Here is a 12,101-nt window from a genome sequence, read left to right on the forward strand (position 1 = left end):
CACCCTACAACTCCCAAAAAACAGAAATGACTAAATAACGTGTGTGTGTGTGTGTGTGTGTGTGTGTGTGTGTGTGTGTGTGTGTGTGTGTGTCAAAACCTCGAGGCAGAATGTCGACTGTCTTGGTTGTTTAACCTATCATTTGAAAACTTGTTCATGTCAAGTTTTCAAATGGAAACTTACAAAATACTTGTCGATAACTTTGCAGAGGATAAAAGTGTGAATTAATTTGAAATAATTTCACTCTGCAACAGAAAAAAATATTTGATTTCATCATCTTTTCAAAATATACTGTGGGATCTTTAACATCCACAACGTCAATGAAGTGGGTAAAGTCAGATTCATGTCACGAACCAAATGACCACTTGCTTTAGCATGCAACGCCCCCTGCAGGCACAACATAAGAACGGCAGTTTACTTTCGAGTCTGATCTCATTAATGATCGACCCCAGATGAGGCAACTCAAAGGCTTCTTCTTCAACAGCAATAATTAAACCTATCCTGCCACACTAATGAAGGATTATACACCAATGAAACATTATCAAAATATTCCAGAATGTTCTTCATTTGTGATGCAGCACATGGTGGCATCATTTGCTGAGGGTGCAAATGCAGTGCCTCCTGGAGGTGAGAGTAGGAATTTGTAATATGGCCAGGGTGACTGCCAGCAATAGTTTGCCTATTCTTTGCAAAGACTTAAAAGCAAAAGAACATGACTGCTGACAGCGAACATGAGCACATGTCATCATTCATCTTCCCACATTGGTATTCAGTTGTGGAATACCTTTGAAAGTTAAAAATCTCAAAATATATAGCTTTTAACTCCACATACAGTGCAAGATGATTGTATGTACAGTCAAAACATTGTATGTACAGTAACGGTAAAAACAAAAGAAAAAAGTTTAAACAAGTACAGCAATTCAAAGTACACCGCCCCCATGCCAAATAAATAAATAACAAATCCTCCAGAGCGCAGCATTGCCGAGTTATTTATTTGGAGGATTTGTTATTGGAGGATTTGTTCTTTTTTCGTGCCCTGTGCTGCCACCGTGCAGCACATAGAGACGGTATTGGGAGGGGGGAGGTGTACAATAATTGATTGATTAATTGCGCAATTAAAATAAACAAACAATAATCATAAAGTAATTAATTTCTTAATCAATTGGCTATTAGCAAACCTAAACCACCAGTGTTTCATCCGAAGCTGTAACTTTTTGAAAAGTAATCAAATATTTAATTAAAATCAAATAAATAAATAAATAATTGATTAATTGATTAATCAATAAATTAATCGATTAATTTATGAATAAATAAATCAAAAATACCCTTTACAGCCAAATCACTTGGTCATTGTCATGTCCAAATATCAGCTTCCTCGCTGAAAAGGTGCCTGATATATTGCCTGAGAAAGAAAATAAATAAGTACTTTATAAATCGATATTTTAAAAATAATTAATCAATTTATTGATTTATCAAAAAAAAAAAAAAAAAAAATCCAAACCACTTGCTCACTATTGTACCCAAATTTCAGCTTCCTAGCTCAAAGGATGACTGAGATATCGCCCGGACAAACAAATAAAAACAAACAAACAAACAAACAAGAAAACAAGAAAGAAAACAAGATAGAAAGAATCCGGAGTGAAAACTGAGTACTCCCTTTCAGCACGTGTCATCGCCGGGCCCCCTTTGGTGCCTTGCGATGACATCATGCAGTGCCTGGAGATGGAATAGGAAAGGAGCGGTGCACAACATCTTGGACTATTGTGAGTATCTTTGTTCATGTAATTTATTGAACTAGGGCATTGCCCGTACTATATCTATATCTAAAATTATATCCCCCCCCCTCTATTTACATGAAATGGTTTGGTCCAAAGCGAACGGCTTGCGAGTACGGTGACAATCCCCCCCCTCTATTTACATGCAATGGTTTGGTCCAAAGCGAACGGCTTCCGGAGTTTGGTAAAGAAATCGCCATCGCGTGCACAAACGCGCAGGAAAGCGAATGAATCGCAAATTCGGTTTTATTAGTTTTAAAACATAGTTTAACGCCAACATAGTTTGCAAACGTGAAATAAATGAATACGCTCTCAAATGTGCCATCCGAGGCAGAGTGTGTCCTCCACGTTCGGCACACGCGATCGTTCGCTGCTCTCTGATTGGTTGAATCGTTTTTTGGACATAGCTCGGTAAGTAATTGTCCGATTAATATGAAACCTTGAAAAGGCACATCCTCGGGTCCCCAGCAATATACCTGGCAAGTTAAAAGTATATCGGACCCGTGGTTGTCGAGAAACAGCGGTCACAGACAAACAAACGTACAGACGTACAGACGTACAGAGATTACTGGAATTATAGATAGATGAACCTTGAAAGTGGTACCGGTGCAGACATTATACATCAAACTGTTTGTGCATATAAATATGAATATATTCTGGCCTCAATATGTTCATCAATCAACTTTGGGGGCAAAAAACAACAACATACTTTCCATTCACTCACTTAATCAAATCAATGATAAGAGCACGATTAGTGTGATTATTGACATGACCACCAACAAAAGCAAATCACTCACTGCTGCTCTTCCTGGTGGTAGCATGGTGATGGCCCTGTATATCATCCAGAGAATTGGAGCCCGCTGATGAACTGTCCATTCCATCATGGGTTGATGGTGATGTGTCGAGTGGTGGACCATCAGGCGCTGATCGAAGCCGTTCACGGCTGCCGTCCTTTCGAGTCCGCATGAGTTTCTTCATCTGTGTGGTGATCCAGTTACTCTTCCTGTGGCAAAGTAGCATCGGGTCGGTGTTTGTGCTTTTTTGAATGCAATTGAACAAGTCACTGTATAATCACTTCCTAAATTAAAGTTTATTTATTTTAAAAAAGAATGATTTCTTATCAACACTCAGGTACCTGCTTCCCTGAATATTAACGAGACTCGGAGGTGTAATGGTTAGAGCGTCCGTTCTGAGTCTAGGAGGTCTGTCGATAGAAACCCGGCCGAGTCATACCAAGGATTTAAAATGTATGTGCTGCTTCCTTGCTTGAAGCTCAGTATTTAAGAAGATAGAGCATGGACAGACAACCATATTTGGCAACCGTGGCACAAGTTTGATGAGCCTAATGGCCTATTTTTTGTACACAAAGTCAAGGCTTGTGGGAGAGCTAGAAAACTGAACATATCAGGACGCATCAAACAAAAGACACAGCAGAGAGGGGGGATACCAACATCAGGGTAGAATGACAGAATAGATGGAAACTTGGACAAATAATGGATATGGGGAGGAGGCACGGTGTGGACAAAATGGATACAGAGGCAAACTCTCATGAAGGAAAAACTGGAAATTTGGAAGGAAGTGGACTTTGAGATGGTGTGGTCAGCATGGGTAGAAAATATCATGATTTTGGATTGGGGATGTCTGAGATGGTGGTGAACAGCTGTTTTGCAGACTTGGAGGGAAGAATGGGATTGAAGAGAACGTGGAAGTTGATTCCACAGGCGGGGAAACACTATTTCACTATCCGGTTGACTTCCAATACCCATTTTGATAAAGTTTGAAACGCACACAGCGATTGAGCACACCAAAGTGTATTCATTTCTGTCGTGAAAATCAAGCTCAGACACGACTTGACCTCTGGGTAGGTTTAATATCATTTAGATCTGTAGTACATCCTGTAAGAATACATGCATGCAACAGGCATTAAAATCAGAGTATTTCATGAGCAATGGTCGATTCAATATAGCAATGGTCCAACAGAGAGGACAGTCAGCGCAGCATTTAGGGGCGTACATACCATTCAAACTACAGGACTATGTCACAGTGAGTTCCGCTGGAGTGTCCGCGCGCCCCGGTTGTCCCGGGTCTTATAGACGCCCCTTCTGTAGCGAGCACACCCTGGGTTCACCTTGGTATAATTTCACTACATTCTCCCCGCCGTTAGAACTATACTGCCGCTCGGCAGGTTGCAAGCAAGCATCAGCAATAAACGAATGGGTCACGTCAATCCACGTCAGTCGGTCCACCCGTAGCGGTCGGGGCGGCGAACTTCCCTGCCAGTTCGTGTTCGGAATCTACCGGGCACGGCGTCCCCAAGCCCGGAGTCCCCCGCGTCGGAATAGCCGCCGGAGGTGGGAGTCGGAGGGGGCGCCCCTGCGCCTTCGGGCACGGGAGTGGGGGATGACGGGAGTAACGGTGGTAGTTCCATAGGGGAGGCTTCGATAGAGTCCATAGACTCGTAGACGGGTTCGTCGATATCCCGGTCGTCGTCCCCACATGGGGCGAGGTGGCGTACGGAGACAGTAGACTCGCGGCCATCCGCCGTTAACACGCGAGCATGCTCGGGATTAGCCTGGAGGACCTGCACCTTGTCAACAAGGGGGTCGTACTTGCTAGCGCGAACCGCTCGTTTGAGATAGGCGGGCCCCGGTTCAGCGAGCCAGCTGGGTAAAGATTGGATACTGCCGGAGCTTCTAGGGTGGTGGCACAGTCGTTCGTGAGGAGTCTGGTTGGTGGCAGTACATAGGAGAGCCCGGATCGAGTTTAGAGCGGCAGGTAGTGACCACGCCCATTTATCGAGGCCTCGGCCGAGGGTCCGAAAGCTTAGCATGACAGCCCTCCATATAATCCCATTAAAGCGTTCGATCTGCCCATTCGCTTGGGGCTTGGGGTACAGGGTGGTGTAGCTCGAAGCGACATTATGCTGGAGCAAGTAGCCCCTCACCTCCTGGGACAGGAACACCGCACCCCGATCGGTATGCACGTAGGCCGGATACCCGAACATAGAAAACAAATTCTGCAGGCACCGAATAACCGTGGCAGCCGACATATCCCCGCACGTGTAAGCAAAGGGGAATCGGGAATACTCATCGACGATAGTGAGCAGATAGCGAGAGTTGCTCGACATTGGCAGCGGCCCTTTGAAGTCCATCGCCAAGCGCTCCCACGGTCTAGTAGCCCTAACGAGTGTCCCCATAGGAGGGTTATAAAAACGCGGTTTGAGTTCCGCACAGATCGCGCAATCACGGCAGATGCGGCGGATGTCCTCAATCGAGTACGGCAGATTGCCCTCGCGCACAAAATGCGCGAAGCGCGTTACCCCGGGATGACACATAGTGCCGTGCAAAGTGCGCAGCCCCTCCAAAGTTACAACCCCTGCGCAAGTGGCCGGCCTCGATAAGGCGTCAGCGACCAGGTTATCCTTCCCCGGGCGGTATTTGATGGTGTAGCAGAAGTCGGCGAGTTCGATACGCCAACGGGTGATTTTCTCATTCTTAATGCGCTGAGCATGTAAGGTGTCGTACATAAACGCAACACTCTGTTGGTCCGTGACGATTTGGAAACTCCGCCCAAGCAGATACGGCCGCCATCGCCGAATTGATTCGACGATCGCGTACGCTTCCTTTTCGACAGACGAATGCCTCCGCTCGGCGGAGGTGAGAGTCCGCGAGAAGAAAGCCACAGGGCGGCCTCCTTGGGAGAGAGTCGCCGCTATCGCATGATCCGAGGCATCACTCTCCAAAACGAAAGAGGCACTCTCGTCAATCGTCGCGACAGCGGCGCCAGCGATGTCGACTTTAAGGCCCTCGAAGGCCGCCAGGGCGGCCGGGCCCATGGGGAAAGTGTCGCAGGCCACGAGGGGGCGGAGCTTCGCGGAGAAATTTTGCACCCACTTTGAGTAGTGGGCGAACAGCCCTAGAGCGCGTTTCAGCGAAGCCCGATCGCTAGGCGGAGCCATATCGAGCAAAGGGCGCAGACGCTCCTTATCCGGAGAGACGGAGCCATGGGTCACGGTGTACCCCAAAAGGTCTACCGTGCGTAGAGAGTATCGACACTTAGCCGCATTCATGGTTAGGCGATATTTCCGCGCGACCTCGAGGAAGCGTTTCAGATTAGCGTCGTGATGCTCCTGGTCATACCCACAAACCGTAAGATTGTCCAGATAGACAAAGACATCGGTCAAATTCTCCTTCGCAACGAGGTCATCCATAGCCCTCTGAAAACAAGCGACTCCGTTAGTTACCCCAAAGGGAAGTCTCGTGAACTGGTACAACCGCTGACCCGATTCAAAGGCTGTAAAGACGCGATCAGCCCTAGAGATGGGGACTTGATGATACGCACTACGCAGATCGAGAGTGCTATAAACGGAATACAGGGCCACCTGGCGTACCAGGGCGTCCATCCCCGGTAAGGGGTAGGCATCCCGCTGTGTAAAACGATTAATCGTCTGCGAATAGTCGATTACCATGCGCCGGCGGTGGGCCTCACTCCGCACCACTAAGACTTGGGCCCGCCACGGTGACCTACTGTGTTCTATAATACCGTCCTTTAAGAGCAGGGCCGTTTCTTCCGCAATGAATTGCGCGTCCGCGCGAGAGTAGCGCCGCGATTTGACGGCTACAGGGGTACAATCAGTGGTCAGGTTGGGGAACAGTGAGAGTGGCTCCATGTCCATTTGAGCGAGGGCGCACACAGCGAGCGTGTCCGGCCCTCCGAAGTCTATTTCCAAACGTCCATGCCGCTTAAGGAAATCAAGTCCTAACAGAACGTCAGCGCATAAAGCAGGTAATACCATGAGATACACGTCCGGGAACGTGCGTCCCTTTATCACAAGTTTCAATCAACACGCCCCTTTTGTGCTCAACCGAAGTCCCTGAGAGGCCATGAAGATCCGGCGGGTTGTCTCGAGAACCGGCCACCCATGTTGATGCACGAGTTGCTGATCGATAAAACTATCCGTGGACCCCGTGTCAATCAAAGCTTGCGTAAAAACGCCCGCGACCGTGAGCGGAATGATGGCCTGCGCAAGGCCGGCAGACCCGGCAGGTATTGTACCGGCCGGGCGAGAAGATCGCGCCTCGCGGGTGGATCCCACGCCGGCTGCAATCCTTCGGGCAGCGTCGGCAGGATGGGCCTCAGCAGGAGCATTGAAGTCAGTTGGCTCATCAGCAGTTTCATTTGCCAGAGTGGGTGTGTGTTGGTCGTAAGAGCAGCCGCCAGATGGCGCTCGAGTCACGTGAGAAAGATCTCTGCCATCTGCAGATTCATATGCCAAAGTGGGTGCATGTAATTCGTAAGAGCCGCCGCCAGATGGCGCTCGCGTCACGTGAGAAAGATCTCTGCCGTCTGCAGATTCATATGCCAAAGTGGGTGCATGTAATTCGTAAAAGCCGCCGTCAGATGGGGCTCGAGTCACGTGCTGCGTTTGCCGCACTTCGAGAGGAGTTTCCAAAGCAGGAGCATGTCGCTTGTTTGAAGTAGGCGTTCGAACGCCAGTCAAGGTCGGTCGCGCTGTGGCCGGTCGCGTTCGCGCCATTTGTTTCGGCGGCCCGGTGTATCTCACCAAGGTCGGGCGTGTAGCCAGAGGCCCGCGAGAAGGAGAGCGGCTCTTCAAAGCCGAGTGAGGCGCCCCGTCCGGCGCTCGATCCGTTGGCTCCGCGATGAGCCCATTCAAGGTCGCGCGGGGACGCGTGCCCCGAGCGGCCTTCCTGCAGACCTTTGCAAAATGGCCCTTGGTGGAGCACAGGTGGCATGTAGCCTCCCGGGCCGGGCATTCAGAGCGAGGGTGCTGCCGATTCCCGCAAAAATAACATTTTGTATACCGGTCAGGCCGTGGCCGGGCAGCGGCGGCAGCAGTGAGGCCGGAAGCGGAGTCCGCTTCAGGAGCTCCCAGAGACTCGGCCGTAGTGGTCGGGTCCTCCTCCGTATCCTCGGCGGTAGCCCTCTCCGGTCGCGCGAGTTGCGAGGTCCCCGCCATGACTCGTGGGTGATCATATGTGGTGGATTGTTCTCGGGCATCTGTGTATACGCGTGCCAGCCGTAGTGCCTCTGTAAATGTCAGATCCGCGACCTCCAGGAGCCGGAGCCGCAAGACTCCAGAATTAATTCCGGAGATGAATGAATCTCGGAGCAAGTCGTCCTGCACTTGCTCGTGGGTCCAGACGTCCTGCACGCAGTCTGCCAACAGGTAGCGCAACTCCTGCGCGAAGCGATCGATCGATTCAGATGGTTGCTGTCGCCGCTGAGAGAGTTGATGCCGGCCGTGCACAGCGCTCCGTGTCTTTACGTAGAGGCGCTTCAGCTCGGCTAGAGCCGTAGCGTACGTCCCAAATCGAGAAATGTTCCGGAAAACGGTGTGATAGACCTTCGACTGTAACACGGACAGCTTTATCGCTGCGGTGGGCTCTGTTTCGTGAGCAGCAAAGTAATTCTCCAGCGTTTTGAGCCAGTGAGTGAACTCCGATGCTGATCCCTCAGCTTGAGGGTCGGCTCCGAGAATCGGTACCACGATCATCTTGTGGTCAGCCATTCCGGCGATCTAAATGATATTAAATGTCGTGAAAATCAAGCTCAGACACGACTTGACCTCTGGGTAGGTTTAATATCATTTAGATCTGTAGTACATCCTGTAAGAATACATGCATGCAACAGGCATTAAAATCAGAGTATTTCATGAGCAATGGTCGATTCAATATAGCAATGGTCCAACAGAGAGGACAGTCAGCGCAGCATTTAGGGGCGTACATACCATTCAAACTACAGGACTATGTCACAGTGAGTGCCGCTGGAGTGTCCGCGCGCCCCGGTTGTCCCGGGTCTTATAGACGCCCCTTCTGTAGCGAGCACACCCTGGGTTCACCTTGGTATAATTTCACTACAATTTCGTATTCAGTTTACATAGGTTTTATAGCTTTCCATAAAATAAACGGATCTGTGCATAGACAATCACAAGCCGTGCAATGTGGCTGTAGTATGTATGTCGGATACGTGGTTTTTATTGTATATGCACCCTGTTGACTTATAGGCTTAAGTATAATCGTTATTTGTATTTAATAAGAAATGCTTGCTTCACCATTTGTATTTAATGAGAACGCTCGCTTTTCCACTGTGCTGGATTCAAGCCCGTTACATCTCACTTGCTCTGAACATGTTTTACGGTCCAACTGCGACCAGGAATGTAAACTAATCAAAGACCGGTTACTCCTATGTGTGAAATATATCTTCCGGCCCTCCTTGAGATCTGGTTAAACATCTGCTCCGAGAGATAGGACTTGAAAGCCTCTCCCTCGAGGTCAACATTCCTACAGGAAGGGATCTCGGTGGGAGGAATTTAGCCCGCTTAAGGGTCTCGGTGGGAGGAATTTAGCCCATTTTTCCTTTGTTCGAGCTCACTTTCAGCGCAGACTTTTTTCTATATTTTACCTCCATAAGCGAACCGTGGGCTGCCTGTCTTTTAGGAGGGTCAGCTCTGAGTCAGCGACGCATGCTCTCCATTTGTGCAGTATATGCTAACCCTTCTCCGCAGCTGCGTTTTGGTTCTTCAATAAACAACTTGTTACTCCTTATCCTCGTTGTGGATCATGGTTCGATTCTCGACATTTCTGGTACCAGGAGTGGGGTGCAGCTCAAGGCAAGGCCAGAGGAGCAAGCTCTGCGAGACGGAGGGAGGTTGTTTGGGGCCGGCGCCGGCACGCTGATTTGTTTAAGGTGAGCATTTTATACCAAAGGGTTATTTCCAAATTTGAGCCTCTCTCCCTCTCACAGGTTTTGTCTGCTTCTTTGTCATCCGCCTGTGCCTGCATCATGAACAAAATTGTAAGTGGAGGCTGTTTTAGCCTTGGAGTAATGGGCTGATTATTGATCTACCAGGGATAACGTTAAGGGGTAGATCTACCAAGGTTAGGGGTCAGTTAGCAGAGAGGGGGAAGTGAGGCTAAGGCTGCCACAGGGCATCGCCGCTAAAGCCAAGAACTTCCCAGGCAGGGCAGTCATGAGACAAGATGGGGTATGCCATTGCATACCAGGGAGAGAATAGGCTGTGGCTAACAAAGAAGACCCAAGGAAGATGGCCAGGAAAAGGGAAATGCACAGGTACCAGGTAGGCTTGGCAGGAGGGTAGTGGCAACTACAAGGTCAAGCCAGGAAGCTCTAGACAAAGCTCCAGACAAGAGAAACCTTCCCATCTGACTATAGGAAACCGTTCGGGGTGGTGGAAAGAGGAAGCGAGGAGAAGCCAGGCAGGCAGGAGAAGTGCTGAAACTTCAACAAAGAAAACAAGCAGATAAAGCACAGGTAGGAAGGATTGGAGTGGTTTTTGAAATATTGAAAATTGAAGCATTAAAGCTGTAGTATTGAAGCTACAAGGACAGAGGACAATTAAGTAGATAGTCAAGCAAGCGAGCGAGCGACGGATGCCGCTGGTTCAGGATCAAGACCCCGTGGTAGGGGAGGTAGTTACCAGACGCCTACCCTCCCAAGACCTGGGCCCTATCCCCGGGCTTCAAGCACCACCCTCCCTGCCCCACCCTTTCCACCCCAACTCACCCTTTCCACCCCGTCCTAAAATCCCCTTTCCTTTGAATGGTGTGAGACGTAACATGAATGAATGGGGATTGTTGAACAAGATTGTACAAAGAGACGCGTGTGCATGAATTTATGCTGTAATGTATGTGGTTTGTGACAAGTTGGTCGGATAGGCGTTGTACATGACTCACTCAGGTCGTTGTGCTGTGAATTTTACGACTGTTAACAACACTGGGTGTGCGCAGTGGTTTTGAAATGCGAGCCGGTACGAGATGACAGTCACGTGGTGTGAAGAATGTAAAAGGGAACGAATGATTCGAAGTACGTTGCATCGGTTGGCATGGGAGTGGCAGTTGGGGGTGCATGGTTGGAGTCGATCCGGTGTTCGCGCGACGTCTGAGAGACTCACTGGTATATGAATGAATGAATGAATAAATGTATATGTGGATGTCTGCCATTGACGTGCGAATGAAATTATGCAATGTCGATGAGTACTGGCTACTTGTGTATTGTATGTGTGTATGGGATGAGTATATCTCTGAGGCAGCTCACCCTAATGATAATGTTACGTCATGTGGGATGTCATTGATTGATTGCATTTTTGGGTCAGAGGTCAAGGGTCAGGTATCCTGTTGTTGCGATAATTTGCGAACTAGTGATGAGATTCTTACCAAATTGGGTATTATGGAATGATGTAAAGGAAAAAAAAAAAAAAATCGAATATTTTGGAGCTAAACTTCTCGCTTGGAGTGCGAGAGGTAGCGGGAAGCGACCAAGAGGTCATGTGGATTGGTATCAGAAGTGGTCACCGTACTGCTCAGTGATCTAACAGCGCACGTGATTGGTAAAATTTGGAGCGAACATGCGATACAGGTGTGGAACGGAGGTGTGTGTGAGGAAAAAGCATGCGCCGAGGAGTGAGTGCACTGCCAAGAGTGAGAGTGAATGCACGACAGAGTGTGGTGGTGAGAGTGACACGGAGTACGAGTTGGTTGTGGCAGGTGAGAAGGAATGCACACCTGGAATGGAAGAATGCACACCTGGAATGGTTGAGCGCGTGTGGGAAGGTACACCTGAGTTGGTGGTGGCGCGGGTGCGAGAGGGCACATTGAAGCGCGTGATCGGGTGTGCAGAAGAGTGCACACCCATGGTTGTCACAGAGGATGTGACCGAGGAGTGGGCGCGAGGAGGTGTGTTGATGAAGTGTACGAGCGAGGAGTATTGGTGAGCAAGGGTGTGCGGTGATGATTGGGTGTGCAGAAGAGTGCACACCTGTGGTGAGTGGTACGGAGTATGTACCGGGAGAGAGTGCGCAAGAAGGTGCGCGAGAAAGGCTATGGGTTTTTGGGGGGAGAGCGGGCGTTCCGCATTTCGGTTGGGGATCGTTGGAGGTGGCTTGTGTTGGCGGGAGTTCCTGGGCGGATTGTTGGTGGTTGTTGGTTTGGTTCATCGGGTGTTTGCATTTGTAATGTGGAGTCTCACTGATTGTCGTTTACCAAGTTGCTAACCTTGGGAGGCTGAGTCAACCCACTGGGTGTTAATTTAACGACATGACAGGGACTTAAATCGGGACAAAAGGAAACATATTGTTGGTTGAAACTGAAATTGTGTACGTAATTTGTAAACAGAAGAATATTGATTTCTGAAATTTGTTGTTGTCGTTGTTGTTGATGTCTTGTTAGTTGTTCCGGGGACTCAGGAAAATAAACAGATTTCCGGTGCTGACCGGAAAGCTTCTGTTACAGTATGCTTTGAATTTAATTTTAATCCTGCGCTCCATACAAAGTGCTGAGTACAGTGTGC

The 12,101-nt window shown here is 49.0% G+C and overlaps 1 protein-coding gene across 4 annotated transcripts in view; it reads right to left on the minus strand.

The window, feature by feature from the left end:
* Nucleotides 1–12,101, minus strand: part of LOC137426725 (girdin-like) — a 193,566-nt gene that overhangs the window by 42,453 nt on the left and 139,012 nt on the right. For all 4 annotated transcript variants that reach the window (XM_078779085.1, XM_078779084.1, XM_078779082.1 and 1 more), the window contains exon 27: nucleotides 2,573–2,778. In XM_078779085.1, coding sequence (XP_078635211.1) covers nucleotides 2,573–2,778 — 206 coding nt within the window. The remainder of the gene's footprint in view (nucleotides 1–2,572; nucleotides 2,779–12,101) is intronic.

The sequence above is a fragment of the Myxine glutinosa genome, chromosome 5 (genome assembly GCF_964187855.1).
Source record: "Myxine glutinosa chromosome 5, kmMyxGlut1.1, whole genome shotgun sequence".
NCBI classification, from domain to species: domain Eukaryota; kingdom Metazoa; phylum Chordata; class Myxini; order Myxiniformes; family Myxinidae; genus Myxine; species Myxine glutinosa.